At 49.6% G+C, this 13,948-nt stretch overlaps 5 protein-coding genes across 5 annotated transcripts; 3 read left to right on the forward strand and 2 right to left on the reverse strand.

Annotated features, from left to right (window-relative positions):
- The first annotated feature begins 70 nt into the window (after nt 1-70).
- On the forward strand, nt 71-2,710 carry BO88DRAFT_407622 (uncharacterized protein). The gene has a single exon (XM_025707481.1). The coding sequence runs from the start codon at nt 335-337 to the stop codon at nt 2,456-2,458; it is 2,124 nt and encodes a 707-aa protein (XP_025559227.1). The 5' UTR covers nt 71-334; the 3' UTR covers nt 2,459-2,710.
- A 146-nt stretch (nt 2,711-2,856) lies between these two features.
- BO88DRAFT_457134 (CVNH domain-containing protein) lies at nt 2,857-3,273 on the reverse strand (the record flags this gene model as incomplete). Its single annotated transcript, XM_025710974.1, has 2 exons — nt 2,857-3,059; nt 3,141-3,273. 2 exons carry the CDS (start codon nt 3,271-3,273, stop codon nt 2,857-2,859), a joined length of 336 nt encoding a protein of 111 aa, XP_025559228.1.
- A 5,289-nt stretch (nt 3,274-8,562) lies between these two features.
- BO88DRAFT_457135 (class I SAM-dependent methyltransferase) lies at nt 8,563-10,318 on the forward strand (the record flags this gene model as incomplete). The annotated part of the gene is made up of 10 exons (XM_025710975.1): nt 8,563-8,712; nt 8,780-8,826; nt 8,879-8,971; nt 9,026-9,067; nt 9,116-9,182; nt 9,249-9,289; nt 9,350-9,559; nt 9,616-9,952; nt 10,116-10,198; nt 10,279-10,318. 10 exons carry the CDS (start codon nt 8,563-8,565, stop codon nt 10,316-10,318), a joined length of 1,110 nt encoding a protein of 369 aa, XP_025559229.1.
- Nucleotides 10,319-10,713: 395 nt separating this feature from the next.
- BO88DRAFT_471307 (uncharacterized protein) lies at nt 10,714-11,219 on the reverse strand (the record flags this gene model as incomplete). Its single annotated transcript, XM_025711697.1, has 1 exon — nt 10,714-11,219. Exon 1 carries the CDS (start codon nt 11,023-11,025, stop codon nt 10,714-10,716), a length of 312 nt encoding a protein of 103 aa, XP_025559230.1. The 5' UTR covers nt 11,026-11,219.
- Nucleotides 11,220-11,716: 497 nt separating this feature from the next.
- BO88DRAFT_437999 (cytochrome P450) lies at nt 11,717-13,807 on the forward strand. Its single transcript, XM_025709653.1, has 6 exons — nt 11,717-12,075; nt 12,144-12,682; nt 12,729-13,049; nt 13,098-13,123; nt 13,175-13,474; nt 13,520-13,807. Exons 1-6 carry the CDS (start codon nt 11,829-11,831, stop codon nt 13,680-13,682), a joined length of 1,596 nt encoding a protein of 531 aa, XP_025559231.1. The 5' UTR covers nt 11,717-11,828; the 3' UTR covers nt 13,683-13,807.
- The last annotated feature ends 141 nt before the right edge of the window (nt 13,808-13,948 follow it).

Raw genomic sequence — 13,948 nt, forward strand, 5'->3', positions numbered from 1 at the left:
CTGTCCGCCTTCCCCAAATGGGAAGCTGCGATGGACCTGGAACGGCGACATCATTCTTTCCTTTTTCCTACTCACTACTCCGTAACTCACCTCCTCTTTCTTTCTCCTGCGGCCTATCCTTTTCTTCACAATTTCACCTGCTCTTCTCACAATCTCTTCTCATCTCCCTTGGTGTTCATCCAGATGAAATGCGATCCTCTCCCCTGCATCCCGCCTACCGTACACCACCTGGAGCTTAGTAGCAGCCGCACTAGCAGCAAGAGCTCCTGTGCCGCCTGCCACTCCCTGTGGTCTCTCACACCGCCTACTATTAAATCAATTCACTCGTCCCGCTATGGCTCCGTCATCGAGATCGTCTCGTCCCATCCGTTCCAGTCGCACCCAAGTCCAATCCTACCATGAAGAAAGCAGCTCCGAAGGTCGTGATGACGAAGATACCCAGTCAGACGAGGAACGAGCGAGGCGCTTGTCGCTCTCACTGCGCCCCCGCAACTCAGCTCGCATGCCCAAATCCTACCGTGAGGAATCCACTGACGATGACTTTGATGCCACCAATGATGAGCCGGAGGCTGTAGTCCCTACGATTGACGCCCCTGGGCATCTTACTTACCCGTTTACTGAGACGAACAGTCGTTCCGCGCCATCACGAGCCACGCGCAACCGAACGGTGAAGACTCGCTCCCAGACAAAGAACGTGGAAAAGCGCACGGGTCGGAGACGTATCGAGCTTGGCCGACCGCTCAAAAAACGTAGGAAGGTTGAGGAAGATAATACGCCGATTGTTACTTCTGGGGTCATTCCACCATGGCAAACTCTCCCATACCACATACTCTATGACATATTCTCCTGTGCAGCGAGCCCACTAATGGATGAAAAGACGGCGAGTAGGCATAGCTCCGTCCAGTGGCTCGTGAACATTGCTTTGATGTGCCATGCGTTTCATGAACCTGCGCTGGCGGCTCTCTATCATTGTCCTCCCCTCCTGCCAGCAGCCAAGGCTCATGCTTTGCTACAGCTACTGGCTAAGCCCCAAGACTCTCTTTCCACTAATTACGTTAGCAAGGTCAAAGAACTGCATGTTGACGTTGAGAGTCTCTTATTCTACAAGAGCGGGCCGACCCTGGGCTATTTTGAGTTGTCAAGGCTAATTGAACAAACCCCTCAGGTCAAAACACTGCGTCTCTACCATAAAGAAGATTACTTCCTGGGCGGATCCCCCTGGCTGAACCCAAGGTCCAGATGGACATATCCGGACTCTCTCTTTGCATCACTGGTCTCCAGTTCAATACACTTGCGGTCATGGGAGTGGAACAGTCGTTTCATGGAGACCAGACAGTTGCTACCCATCATGCTGGAAAAACACTTGCAGCCCGCATTTCATAGACTCCAGGAACTTCGATTGTTGCACTTGACTTCGGAGGATGCGGATGGTGACGAGTTGGGCTCCGATGAAAACGAAGTTGTTCTCGCGACAGCCCTACGAGAACTCCCAGACCTGCGCCGCTTGGATCTTGTACAATGCTCCATTGTAAACGAGTACCTCTTCCCCAACTTGCCGATGGGACTTACTTCACTCACCATTAACAATTGCGACAACGTCACTGCCATGAATCTTGGCTCATTTCTCTTCTCCCATGGCCATCATCTACAGATTTTAGATCTGAGACATAACCGCCATCTAAGCCTAGCCTTTGCTGTGAATCTTGCAGAGTCTTGCAAGAATCTCGAGAAGTTCAAGATGGATATATCCATGTATGATGCGTCGAGCTATCACGACGTCGAACCCCACTTCCAAACCCTGCTTGACCTGTCAGCCGGTGTTCCAACCTGGCCATCCACGCTGCAAGACATTGAATTAATTCAGTTGCGCAAATGGGACGATACGACAGCCGAGGTCTTCTTTGGGACGCTCATCGATGCGGCGTCCGATTTGCGAAATTTGCGACGACTTGTGATCAGTGCAATCCTCAAGATCGGCTGGCGAGATCGTGCGTCCTTTCGAGAAAAATGGATCGGAAAGTTAGAGAAGACGTTTTTACGACGAAGTCCACCCCCGGACCCGAACCTGCGTTCTATTCCTCGCGCCCCTCCGGAATCAGATGTAACGCATCAGAGTCGTACTCCACAAGCCGAGGAGACTCATACGCACTCTGACACCCAACATAGCGGGTTTTCGACGCCATCTAAGCGCAAGAGCGCGCGTCTTGCCCTGAGGAAATTCTCCGAGACCGGCGATGATGAAGGCGAAAAGGCAGCAAAGCAGCAATCCCGGGAGGCCAGCGACAAACCACTAACTGCGAGACAAGGCATGTGTGATGTTGTGATGGTCCGCATTGACAATCAGCGTCCGTCTGAGACACAATACAATGAGGGGGATTTCCTCGACGACGAGCTCAGTGGCGATGAAGACTGGAATGGGAATGATCTGGACGTCAATGATGGGAGACACGCGTGGTAAACATATCTTTCAGACCAGTTGTCGATTACGTTTGCTTGATCTAGGTTGTTTCTCCTGATTTTACATGATACACACTGGGTAATTTGGTCAAGGAGTTCGGGATCGATACAGTGTTGATTTCCGGGGATGGGGAGTTTCTTCTATAGGGTGGGCAATGGGACTACGAGTGGGCTGTTTTGCGGGTTTTAACAAAGTGACATCTACTTTGTATCTTATGCGGGCAATCTTAACAATATTAGACGAAAGTTCAACTGAAGCAAGCGGTAGAAACACGAACTCTATTTTGAGATAGAAGCATGCTGCTTGTTCAAAGGTAATGGTATTTCATATAATTCCACATAAATCTATCAAGACATGATAACTGTCTGCCATGATACACTCAATGATACAATCCGCCCTTACAACAAGGACTCCTCCTGGTACTCCAAGTTACCGTTGTTGTTGGTGATGTGCTCGGCCAGATTGACATCAGCGTCAAACAACTCGCCCTCGGAGTTGGAGAGCTTGGCTCTCAGAACGGGAACATTGTCCTCGCCCTCGATGGAGAAGCTGATCTCTTCGGCGCTGCCAGCAAAGTCGTTGCCGCCCCACAGGAAGCGACCTATGGGTGTACATTGTTAGCTTACTTATAACCAAAGTAGAATATGGCTACGCTCTGGTAGCTTGGTAGAATATCCCATACCCTCGTCGTTTCCAATGCAAGAGTTAAGATCGAATTCAGAATCTACCATCTCTCCCTCTTCATTGGCGACCCTGGCGACCAGGATGTGGTCGTCTTTGAGGCTGATATCCTCGGCGGTACGGTAGAAGCTCATTGTGATGAAGTTGTGAAAGAGATTATGAGGGAATGGATTGAAGATGAATGTGTAACGAGATTGATTGCTCTGTGGTTGTGGTTTGTTTTGTTGATGGAGGAGAAGGAGATTGGACTTGGGATGGAGGGGGTTTTTATACCTCGTCGAGCATCAGTGGAGTCGGCTCATCGCAGTCACCAAGAGATGCTGTGCATGGATATCATACACTTGGCCTCAGGTCATTTGCCAGTGGCTTGAGCACTCAATTGATTGATTGTTGACAACCTGGTAAGTACTAGGTAGGCTATTTTCGTGGGGGCTTCCTGGGATAGGGGAATGCTATGCAACAACCCCAGTATGGAGTGAAGCACCATGAACGGTGATTTGACGGTTCAACGTTGCTAGCCCCAGAAAGGCGCCAAAATTCCCACTATTGTGGCTTGTTGCTCCATAGAATCGACAATTATTGTTTCATGGTGGTCTCTGGGGCCAGTATTCCCCCCACTCCGCGTGCTCAATGAGGCTTCTTGGCAGACAGGTCAGCGGTGGACCCTGAAAGGGTCCTTCCCCCTTCATCTCAGCCACAGACAGGGCTCCATCTCCATTGCCAGTCGTCCGATTCCCTATCGTCCTAGGCAGCAGTCTTGGTATGGCGCTTGGTGCATGTCATGACCCTCCTGTGCGTTGAAAATGGAATGGCGACATGCTTGTCATCGATGAGCATTTGCGGCTGGTGCTGGCTTCTGTTGGGCTGACGGTCACTGGGCGCAACGACGCCCCACGGGATAATCCCTTGGCAAGTGAATCAGAGCCGACAGAATGACATAAGGCTGATTGACAACACTGGATTTCTGGACTGAGCGATTTCGGGCGGAGTGGCTGTGTTTCAAACTTCTTGTCTTGCTGGCCAAGACGTTAGAACTGCCCCTGACAGGGCTGAGGGCCTCAGGCAAACAAAGGAAAGTTTGGAGAGTTTGGGAGGCCGTTGGCTGGCAGCGCTCTGCATTCCGCAAATCCAAAAGCTGTGGTGTGGCTTATCCCAGAGGAACCCCGCTATGGGGTCTGTTTGACCTGGTGAATCCTCCTCTTGGCACGCTGTTGATGGGGCGAAATGCCTCCCAGCGGAAGAACACATTACCCCTCTTGCAGTTGCGTGGTCTTATTGTTTGTCTGGCCTTTCCTTGCATCGGAATGCCCGCTTCGCTTGGTGCCCAGCATCGGATGCGATCTCGATCTGTAACAGATGCTATGAATATCGCATGCAAGCGACCAGGCCAAAAACCTGTGGGTTTGGTCTCTGTTGGCTTACGTTTGTCCTGCGGGCAGCTTAACTACTAGTTAGCTTATAACTCAGCCGCATATCTGGCTGCGAGCTAACGCATCTGGACAGAGTGAGAGATTAATGATGGTTGTGATCGAAGTGTCTTCTATTCTGCGGCTTTTATTTACTTTGAGTCAAACCAAAGTACCGCGACCGTATTCGGATTCTGTCTCTCCCGGTCGCTCCTTCCCAACACCGCAAATTGCTCAGTAAGAAGCTCAGAACAGCGGACCCTGAATGGTTGGATGAATTACATACTTGATCCTTAATAATATGGATTTCCCTGCAAGGCCTGCCACCAAGGTGCTTTCCGTCCAGCCTTGATGACTATTGTCTTCAAGCAAAACCTGCAAGGCAGTATTATTATGCATATATAATTTCGAGATTGTGAACGATCAATAACCCGTAAATAGAAGCAGCCAAGTCTGGCGTCTACTTATGAACGCGAGCCACCCCAAAACACACTGTAGCGAGGACGGACGAAAGAGAGATTCCATAAGCTACCATGGGTTTCCACTTTGTGCTATGTATTTAATCGCCCAGTCATCAGCATCTGCTTTGCGCCCATTCCTCGTCCAGTAGCCCTCCAGTAAGCTGATGTTACATGCGGCATTCCCGTAAGAACAAGAACAAGAACAAGGTTCGGGCCAACAAGCGGGCCCGTCCTTTCCGCTCCCTCAACCACGGTTCTTCCATTCCTGTTAGCCATAGAAAGTATGATAACTTCATGATCTACATAGTATCCTACCATGTCACCAATCTATCTGATTCTGTCACCGACAGGCAAACTTTGACTGCCTGTGACCACAGCTATCGTAGATAACCAACAAATCAGTACTATACCAGCGTCAGAATCATAACTACCAGCCGAGAGGCGGATATCCACATGCAAGAAGCCGAAGTGTTGCATGTCCGACTCCGTTTGGCTTTCCGTCTTCACATTGTCGAGTACAGCATCGTGCATCTAGTTTGTTTGCTACGCCCCTGTCCCATCCCACCATGATGATTCCATGCCCGTCCGTAAAGCGGGGATATAACTAGTCAGGCTTGTTGGCAATTGTCAACGTCAGCAGCTGCACACCCCCGTTCCGGATAACCTTCTCCAAGCCATCATGTTACCAATTTTTGAGGTGGGAGTTGTAATGGAATATACATCACACAGCTGCTGCTTCTTTTCTTCTTCTTCCCCACATCCCCCACACAACGCATTTCCTCCCTTGCGTGGGCTTTATATAGTAAATACCTACCTTCGAGTCTTTCTCCTCTAGTCCCCTTCGCTTATCCCTCCATCTTCCTTCCCTTTCCGCTCCTTCAATTGCTGGTGAAAGGCCATCGTATATTCGTCCGGGTCCCAAGCCAAAACTCTGCTCTGCATTTCTTCCAACTTCAGAGACACTAATTCTTCCATCTTATCTTTTCCATGTTCATCTAGCAGATCAACTCTCTCTCTCCATACTTCCTCGTAGTCCTCCGTAGGTCCGAAAAAGCGTGGCTCTATCTTCTGCTAATAAATCGCATCAAGGGCAAAACTATGCGTTACTGCATACATAACCCAGAAGCCCCCACTTTCCCAGCTCTCACGTATGTGGTTCGACAGCCGTTGAGACTCCGTCAATTGACCATTTTGTATCGCATTGTCTTCATGTTCTTTCATCACCTTAAGAAACATCTTCAGTCGGAAGTCGATCGTTTCGATACAGTCTTCGAGACCCTCTGATCAGTACTCGGGTTTCTCGATGAGCAGCCACCAAGGAGGCGCATAGGAAAACTCGGCGGGTGCAGCGTATGTGAACTCCCAACCGACCACGCCAGCAAGTTTATAATTACCATGCAGAAGCACGTTAGCTGGGCGTAAATCATCACACCATAGTCTGAATGGCCCCTTGTCAAGCGCAGGACTGTTGAGTCGCTTGTCCCTGGCAAGTTCACGAAAAAGCTGCCTCGCCACAAATCTTCGTCGGCAATCGTCTGCAGAGCCCACGGCATCGTTTCTTTCGTGGATGAGATGCTCAAGATTGAGATCCGCGAGAGCTTCGAGATGCGACGATCCGATCGGCCTCAGGATGTCATAATCGAGGAATTAAAGCAGTCAATTGTCTGATACTTCCTCGGCTTGTTCCCAGGCCACATCGTCGAAACGCATTCGGGGTCGCATATTTGTGTCACTGGTCAGTTGTCGGTAAGTATGTAAGAAAACAAGGGAGATAAATGCAAGTATGTGCTAGTTTTCTTGTAACACTGGCGTCGTAGTATACCAAAGGCTGAGAAAAGGCGGGGGAAGAAGACTCGACAGGGGTGAGGCTTCCCACTTCAAAAGAAAACAGGATCCATCATATGCACGGTGCCGTTGCGGGGTTTGTCCATGGACAACACCATCGTATTTGGACAGCAAAGTCTCATCAACACTATGCAGACACTAAAAGAAATATACATAAATTGTGCTTGAATTCGATTTGTATGCCTACCCATTGCTTTGATGGAAATACTCGGCCAAGCCTTGGATAGACAGAGGATGTGGACTAGTTCATCATTGCCAGGAGTAACCATCTTCTTCATGATGAATATCTGGTATGGCATTGATAGTTATATCAGTCCATAATCCTAGATACCATATAAGAGAAACCCCCATTCATCGCTGATGGCCCCTTCTCTTTGTCTTTGATCTCTTCAGGGACATCCATTTCTGCTGCAGAGCGATCAAAGCGATCTCAGATCGCCACAGCTTAGGCGGACAATAGAGAACGGGAGAAGAAGTATCATAAAATGAAGAGATAATATTTACAAGCTTAAGTGCAACACATTCCAGTTTCTATCTCTTGCATATGTTGTTAACAGTCCACTCCGTACTGCTGGAATGACCCAAATCACGGCCAGCTGTGCATTCTTGCTTTTTCAATTATCTCATAATCAAGTGCTCCGGCCTGGGATAAGTTACCTGGGCACTTCCACGGGATTTCTGGCCTAGTACTGCAGTCTCAATCTATTTAGTTGTTACTGGTATATAAAGTACTAAGTAGGACATGAAGCGGCCGGCCGCATGCACGGGCCATACCCGCATGCTAGAAAAGCGTTTGCACCGCATTTTAATCTTAATTTTGCATCTATACCTCCCTTATTCAACACACAAGTAGAGCCAGAAGCATCTTGGGAATACATGATATATCAAAATGGGTGGCTGTACTGCCGACAGGTGTTTCGGTATCCGTGTTGTTCGGTACGAGACAACGTCCTCCAGATGCTCAGACACTTCCAGAAAGTAATATTTATACAGGGTATTTTGAGCATGAGTCAGATTATGAACAAGACGTTGCAGGGAGTAATGTCTAGACGCTTACACGTTGCCGATCCACCTACTTTAAGTGGGGACTGACCCGTGAGCCAAGCGGAAGAGAGATCCTTTTGCATCGTTGTTCATGCATCGCCGAGGACTTCCGGATGTACAGAGAATTTTTCTGAATCGTGTGCATTTGGGGCTACACAAGTAAGCGGCGACAAGTCCTTCGATCAGCCCACTTTTGAGTCCCCACCCATGCGTGAATAGGATAGACAGACATCGAAACGTGTGAAGGCTCTTCCGTTCCATCTGCATCTTTTCTGCATTCGATGCCCGCTGACAGGATACGAGTGGCGAAAAAAAGATCATCTTTACAAGGGGGAAATTAGTCCTGGGCTACTATCGTGACGACTATCTCCAAGGGGAATTCGAGGAAGGCAGCCTAGCACCTGAAGTGGTAGTAGTCTAATCAAATAGTACCGCCTCAGCTAGTTGCAGCTTGCCACGAATCGGGAAGCGGGAAGCCCCCTCTCTTTAAAAGGAACAACCCTGACAGCGCAGGAATCAGAAAGTCGACCCCGATCGAATGTCATCCACCTCTCTCGATACACACGACCTAGTAGTTTGAATTTACCCCATATTGACCCACGAGGTTGTCTCCTTTCCCAGCCATTATTCCTCGACTTCGCTACGAGCTTCCCGGAAATTGGACCCCATGGCGGAATCCTTTTCCATCCCCGATTCTCAAGGGGCTGCCGCTAATGACCCCCCACAGCCCACCTCATCTTTGGCTTCGGCTCCACAAAACGTATCCCAGAGCGCTGCGCCCGTCGCAGGGCATCTTGATGGTGAATCTTCAGACTCGGTACGCTGATTACCGCTGATTGCCGACCTTTGCTTTCTCCAATTGCCGGCTGACTTAGTCTCACCAGGACGAGGCAGAGCCTGAAGAAGAGTTCTCGGACTATGCAGAAGATTTGTAAGTTTATCGATCGCCCATACCATCGACCCCTCATGCTTACAGTGTTTAGCGCGAGCGATACAACGTCGCTGAACTCTGAGATCACCTCCTACCGATTTGAAAATGGACGACGCTATCACGCCTATAAAGAAGGGGCTTATTGGTATGACTATTGTTGGGTAGCTTCGGTGTGCACACTATCCTGATCAATTCGCAGGGGGCCTAATGATGATATGCAAAACGAGCAACTAGATATTGCGTATGCTTCATGAAATTGCCTCAATGCGCAGGCTAATGCTGGTAACAGTCATCATATGTTTACATTGCTTCTCGATGGTAAACTACTACTTGCGCCGATCAGCGACAACATACAGGTATGTCAAAAGTAGCACGAATCCGGCATTTACAATCATGGCAAACGCTGAGGTTCTGCATGACAGAGAGCGCTGGATGTTGGCACTGGCACAGGGATTTGGGCCATGTGAGTAGAAGCAATTGTAAGATGGGCCAATTTGAGCATATCTGATCATCCCATATCCAGTGATTTCGCAGATGAATATCCTTCAGCACAGGTCATTGGCACCGATCTGTCACCCATACAGCCTGGTTTTGTACCACCCAATCTACAGTTCGAGATTGACGACGCGACGGAAGACTGGGTCTATCCAGAGAACCATTTCGATTTGATCCACGTTCGTGCACTGTATGGCGCGATCGCGGACTGGCCCGCATTCTATCAGAATGTTCTCAGGTTAGTCCCTCAACGATACTTCCGGTTGCACGTTGCGTTACTCATCGCTTTTCCAGTCGCTTGCGGCCTGGAGGCTGGTTTGACCAACTCGAGATGTCCATACAATTTCGATCGGATGATGGCACGGTGACAGACGACCATGTTCTAGCTGTCTGGTCGAAGACTTTCATTGAGGCAGGCGAGAAGTTTGGCAAGACCTTTCGCATTGCCGATCTTGCGAAGGGCTATATGCAGCAGGCTGGATTTCACAACGTGACGGAACACCGCATGAAGTTGCCTGTCGGTCAGTGGAGTCGAGACAAAAGGCTGAAGAAACTAGGCATGTGGAACTTGGTTCATTGTGAGCAGGGAATTGAAGGATGGGCCATGGCGCTGCTGACCCGAGTCATGGGAGTAAGTCCACCCTTCATTTGCAAGTCGATGATGAAGCACTTGAGCATGCTTTCTTCTTTGGTGTGTCTGAGAGGGTTATACCTCGTATCTGCGTTGCGCACCACCCGCCCTTGACAGCAGCCAATCGGACATGGGCTGACAGGACAATCCTTACTGGATTCAGTGGACCTATCCCGAAGTGCAGGTTTTCTTGGCCCAGATGCGCAAAGGCCTCCGTGATCCGAATACTCACGCATACTTCAACGTGTAAGATACAGTCGTGTTTAACCTTCTGGACTGGACGAGCACGAAGCTAACTCAGGACTATTCCATTTGGGTTACAACAGGGTTGGGGTGTATGGACAAAAGCCTACAAGTGCCTATTAGAGTTTGGGACGAAATGTACTGCGGCACGGCTGACTGGAATAAGAACCGAGGAAATGCAGTGCGTAGGAGACTACTGCAAGCAGGCAGGATTAGTCTGGCAGAGGTGTGCGAATCGGGGCTCGACGTCCCCCGCCATGAAAGGCCGGGGCGGCCGGGAATGCTTGGGTTTAATGTGGACTTGTGAGTTGGTGTCCTGCTCAGTATGCGTTGCACGCGCCTTCGATTGGTTGTCGGGAGCTTGGATGGTGGAGGCGACCGGGGGATGACGGCGGCCGGTGTAGCTGGAGCACATCCAATGATTGCAGTTCGACCCCAATTATGTTTTAGGGTCCTGCACGGTTTCGGACAAACCTTGGTTGCACGAATATGCTCACCATTGTCTGATGATGATGATACTATTTCCCCGAGTAGAGCAGTCTTAGTTGGGTGGCATTCCTTGTTTCTCTCACAGTCTTGTCTGCCTGGCCGCCTTGTGCATCCCATCCACCGGTCTTCTTTTTCTCTGCAAACCTGCAACCATACACTGTAGGGGCATTGACTTCCTGGGGATGGTCAGAAGACGATCTTTCTGGAGGCCGCACACCCGCAGAATCAGAGTTGAGCTCCACCCGGAAATAGACCCATTGACCAGTCATGGCACGTCTATTGGGGACTTTTGGAAATGACGGGACGCGGATTGACCTCCGACCCGCCCGGCCGGTTTTCATTGTACTATTGTCTTCCTATTATGCTAAATGCCTCTTTTACTATTCGCGTCTTTCGTTCCCTTGTCTTTGCTGTCCTTGTCATCGCTCGCCGTGGGTCAGACCCGGCCACTTGGACCACAGATACTGGTCGCATACGCCGCTAATTTAACTAGAAGCCAGCCGTTAGCAGTAACGGCCGTTTAGAATTAACTGACAGATAATTCGATATGGGGCCTTAGGTTTGTTCAGCCGATGACAGGTCTGAAGAATGTCAATCCTCGCCAAGAGCCTAGATTAACCCTTTTCCCGGGACATTCTGCAATTCTGCAGCCGGAAATTCGGACCAGACCACTGGGTCCATTGCTTTTTGCTGGCTGCACTGCAGAAGGCAACTGAAGGACTAGTATGACCTGTTGTCCCTACCTCATGTATGCCGAACGTATGCTGGAAAGAGCCCATTTCTCGCACCGGATGCGGTTCCAAGGCGAGTCAAGATGCTTGGACCTGCCACAGAGAAGTTTGTTACCGAGGCCTGAACAGCGCATGACTTGATGTCATCTTCTTAGTAGTCCGTCTTGCTCGTCTTTCTAACCCAACCGACGGCTCACCCATTCCCATCCAGGCTAGGCCCCCTTGCGGGGTCTGCTCGTTCAATTCCCCATGAGGTAGGACCCTCTGATGATTGCCATCACTATTCAGGCTTGGTAAGACTCGCGTGGCATCAATGGGGTAATAGGGTTTCTGGTCACCCGATATCCCCCATTTAAAGCAGTGGAAGATCTCTCTGACAAGGGTGTTCACCTTATCTCCCTCCCGGGTCCTACATGAGGCTTGATCCAGGCCATCTGCCCGCCATGGTTTCAATCCATGTATTATTACTCACGGTTTCCGTCCTGTCTATCTTGCTCATCCTACGATGCATCTGGACGATCGTGTACCGGCTGTTCTTCCACCCCCTGGCCCATCTACCGGGCCCACTTCTTGCTCGGGCCACGCATCTGTATGCCTTTTGGTATAACATGCAAGGTGGATCCTTTTATCTTCAGGTTCAAAAGCTGCATGAGCAATATGGTATGTTCATTCTGCCATGTGATATGATTGACTCCCTCCTGCTCGCAGCGGTTACTTAAGCAGCGTAGGCCCCGTTGTCCGCATCACACCTGACGAGATCCACCTCAGCGACCCTGAAAACTGCGAGAAGATCTACTACATAGGATCACGGTATGGCAAGGACCCTCAGTTCTATGGCGCGTTCGGCACCCACAAGGCGACTTTTACGGCACCAAGCCCCGACGTACATCGAGTCAAGCGATCGGCCTTGAACCCCTTCTTTTCGCGCAAAAAGGTGCTAGAGCTAGAGGATATTGTGCAGGAGAAGGCAGACAAGCTGGTCAGGCGCATGAGGGAGTCTTTCAGCTCGACCGGCTGTATTGACCTGCATCATGCCTTTCGAGCTATCTCTGTGGATGTCATCAGTGACTACGCCTTTGGGAATTGTTACGGCTTTCTCAACAAGAGAAACTTTGGCGCTGAGTTCTTTGACATGATCCGAGGTTTTGGTCCGGCATTTTGGTTCTTTCAGCAATTCCCGGCTATACAGGGGCTTTCACTGGGCACACCGTTCTGGTTGGCTAAGTTGACTAGTGAACCTTTGACGAGGATGATGTTGCATCGTGAGGTTGGTCGTATGTCTCCTTTCACCTATCAGGGCTGACGTCTCCTAGGGTTCTCGTCGCCAAATATTGAAGGTGAAGGACGCTGTTGATCGGGGCGAGAAAGGAAGCCGAGCAACTATATTTCACCAGCTTCTTCACCCGGAGGCTACTGAAGGTCATGTGGTGCCCACGGTGGAGGAGCTGGAAGACGAGGCCTATATCATGCTGGCTGCGGCTGCAGACACAACTGGAAATGCGCTCACCATTGCTGCCTACAATGTTGTTCGGAATGCACAAATCTACAAACGCTTAACGGAGGAGCTGAAGCAGGCATTTCCTGATCCGGAAGGGCAAATAGACTTTGTGGATTTGGAAAGATTGCCCTACTTGGTATGCGCCTGAGATATCCATTGATATAACTATAGCTAACGTTGAAAGACCGCTGTTATCAAGGAGGCTCTAAGGTGATGTGATTCCTGGTGAACCGGGAAAGACATTCGCTCACTTCAATCTAGGCTATCCTGTGGAGTCCCTGGTAGACTACCACGAGTCGTTCCTGACGTCGGAGCTGAGTTCAATGGCTATCATGTTCCTCCTGGGGTATGCATCGAGCTTGCCACTGTAATTGTCAATCCGCTAACATATGTTAAGACTGTTGTCAGCATGAGCTCATGGACAATGCATCACAACGAAGATTTATTCCCACAATCGGAAACCTTTGACCCAGACCGATGGACTGATCCAGTAATTGGCAAGTCTCTTGAGAAGTACTTGTTCTCTTTCGGCAAGGGGTCTAGACAATGTATCGGGATGCCGTAGGTCACCTCACATGTGAGATTGAACTGTACTGACATGTGTAGGCTTGCATACTGCGAGCTGTATGTGACGCTTGGCCGGCTTTTCCGACAGTTTGACGACTTGAAAACAGCTCAGAAGAGCCGGGAGGAGCTGCGATATAACGACTATTTCTCATCCTATCATCCGGCGGAATACAACAAATTTATCTTCGAGAAGGCAAGCTGAGATTTCTTATTTCTTCTGCGCCCTTCTCACTTTATTTCTTGTCATGTTTTGATGATACCACCGCGCCATGGCTCAACCAGTGTCCATATAATGATATCCAAGCTAGTCACAATCAAATAAATCGCATTGCAATGCAAACCTCCCACAAACATCAAATCACATCCAACTCAGAACCTAATAGTAAAAACTAAGTCCTAACACTGGTGATACTCCAAGTGAATGTAACTATCAAATCAAAATCCCTTACCCCCACCTCAACCCACAAA

Source organism: Aspergillus vadensis, assembly GCF_003184925.1.
Source record: "Aspergillus vadensis CBS 113365 unplaced genomic scaffold BO88scaffold_25, whole genome shotgun sequence".
Taxonomy (NCBI): Eukaryota; Fungi; Ascomycota; class Eurotiomycetes; order Eurotiales; family Aspergillaceae; genus Aspergillus; species Aspergillus vadensis.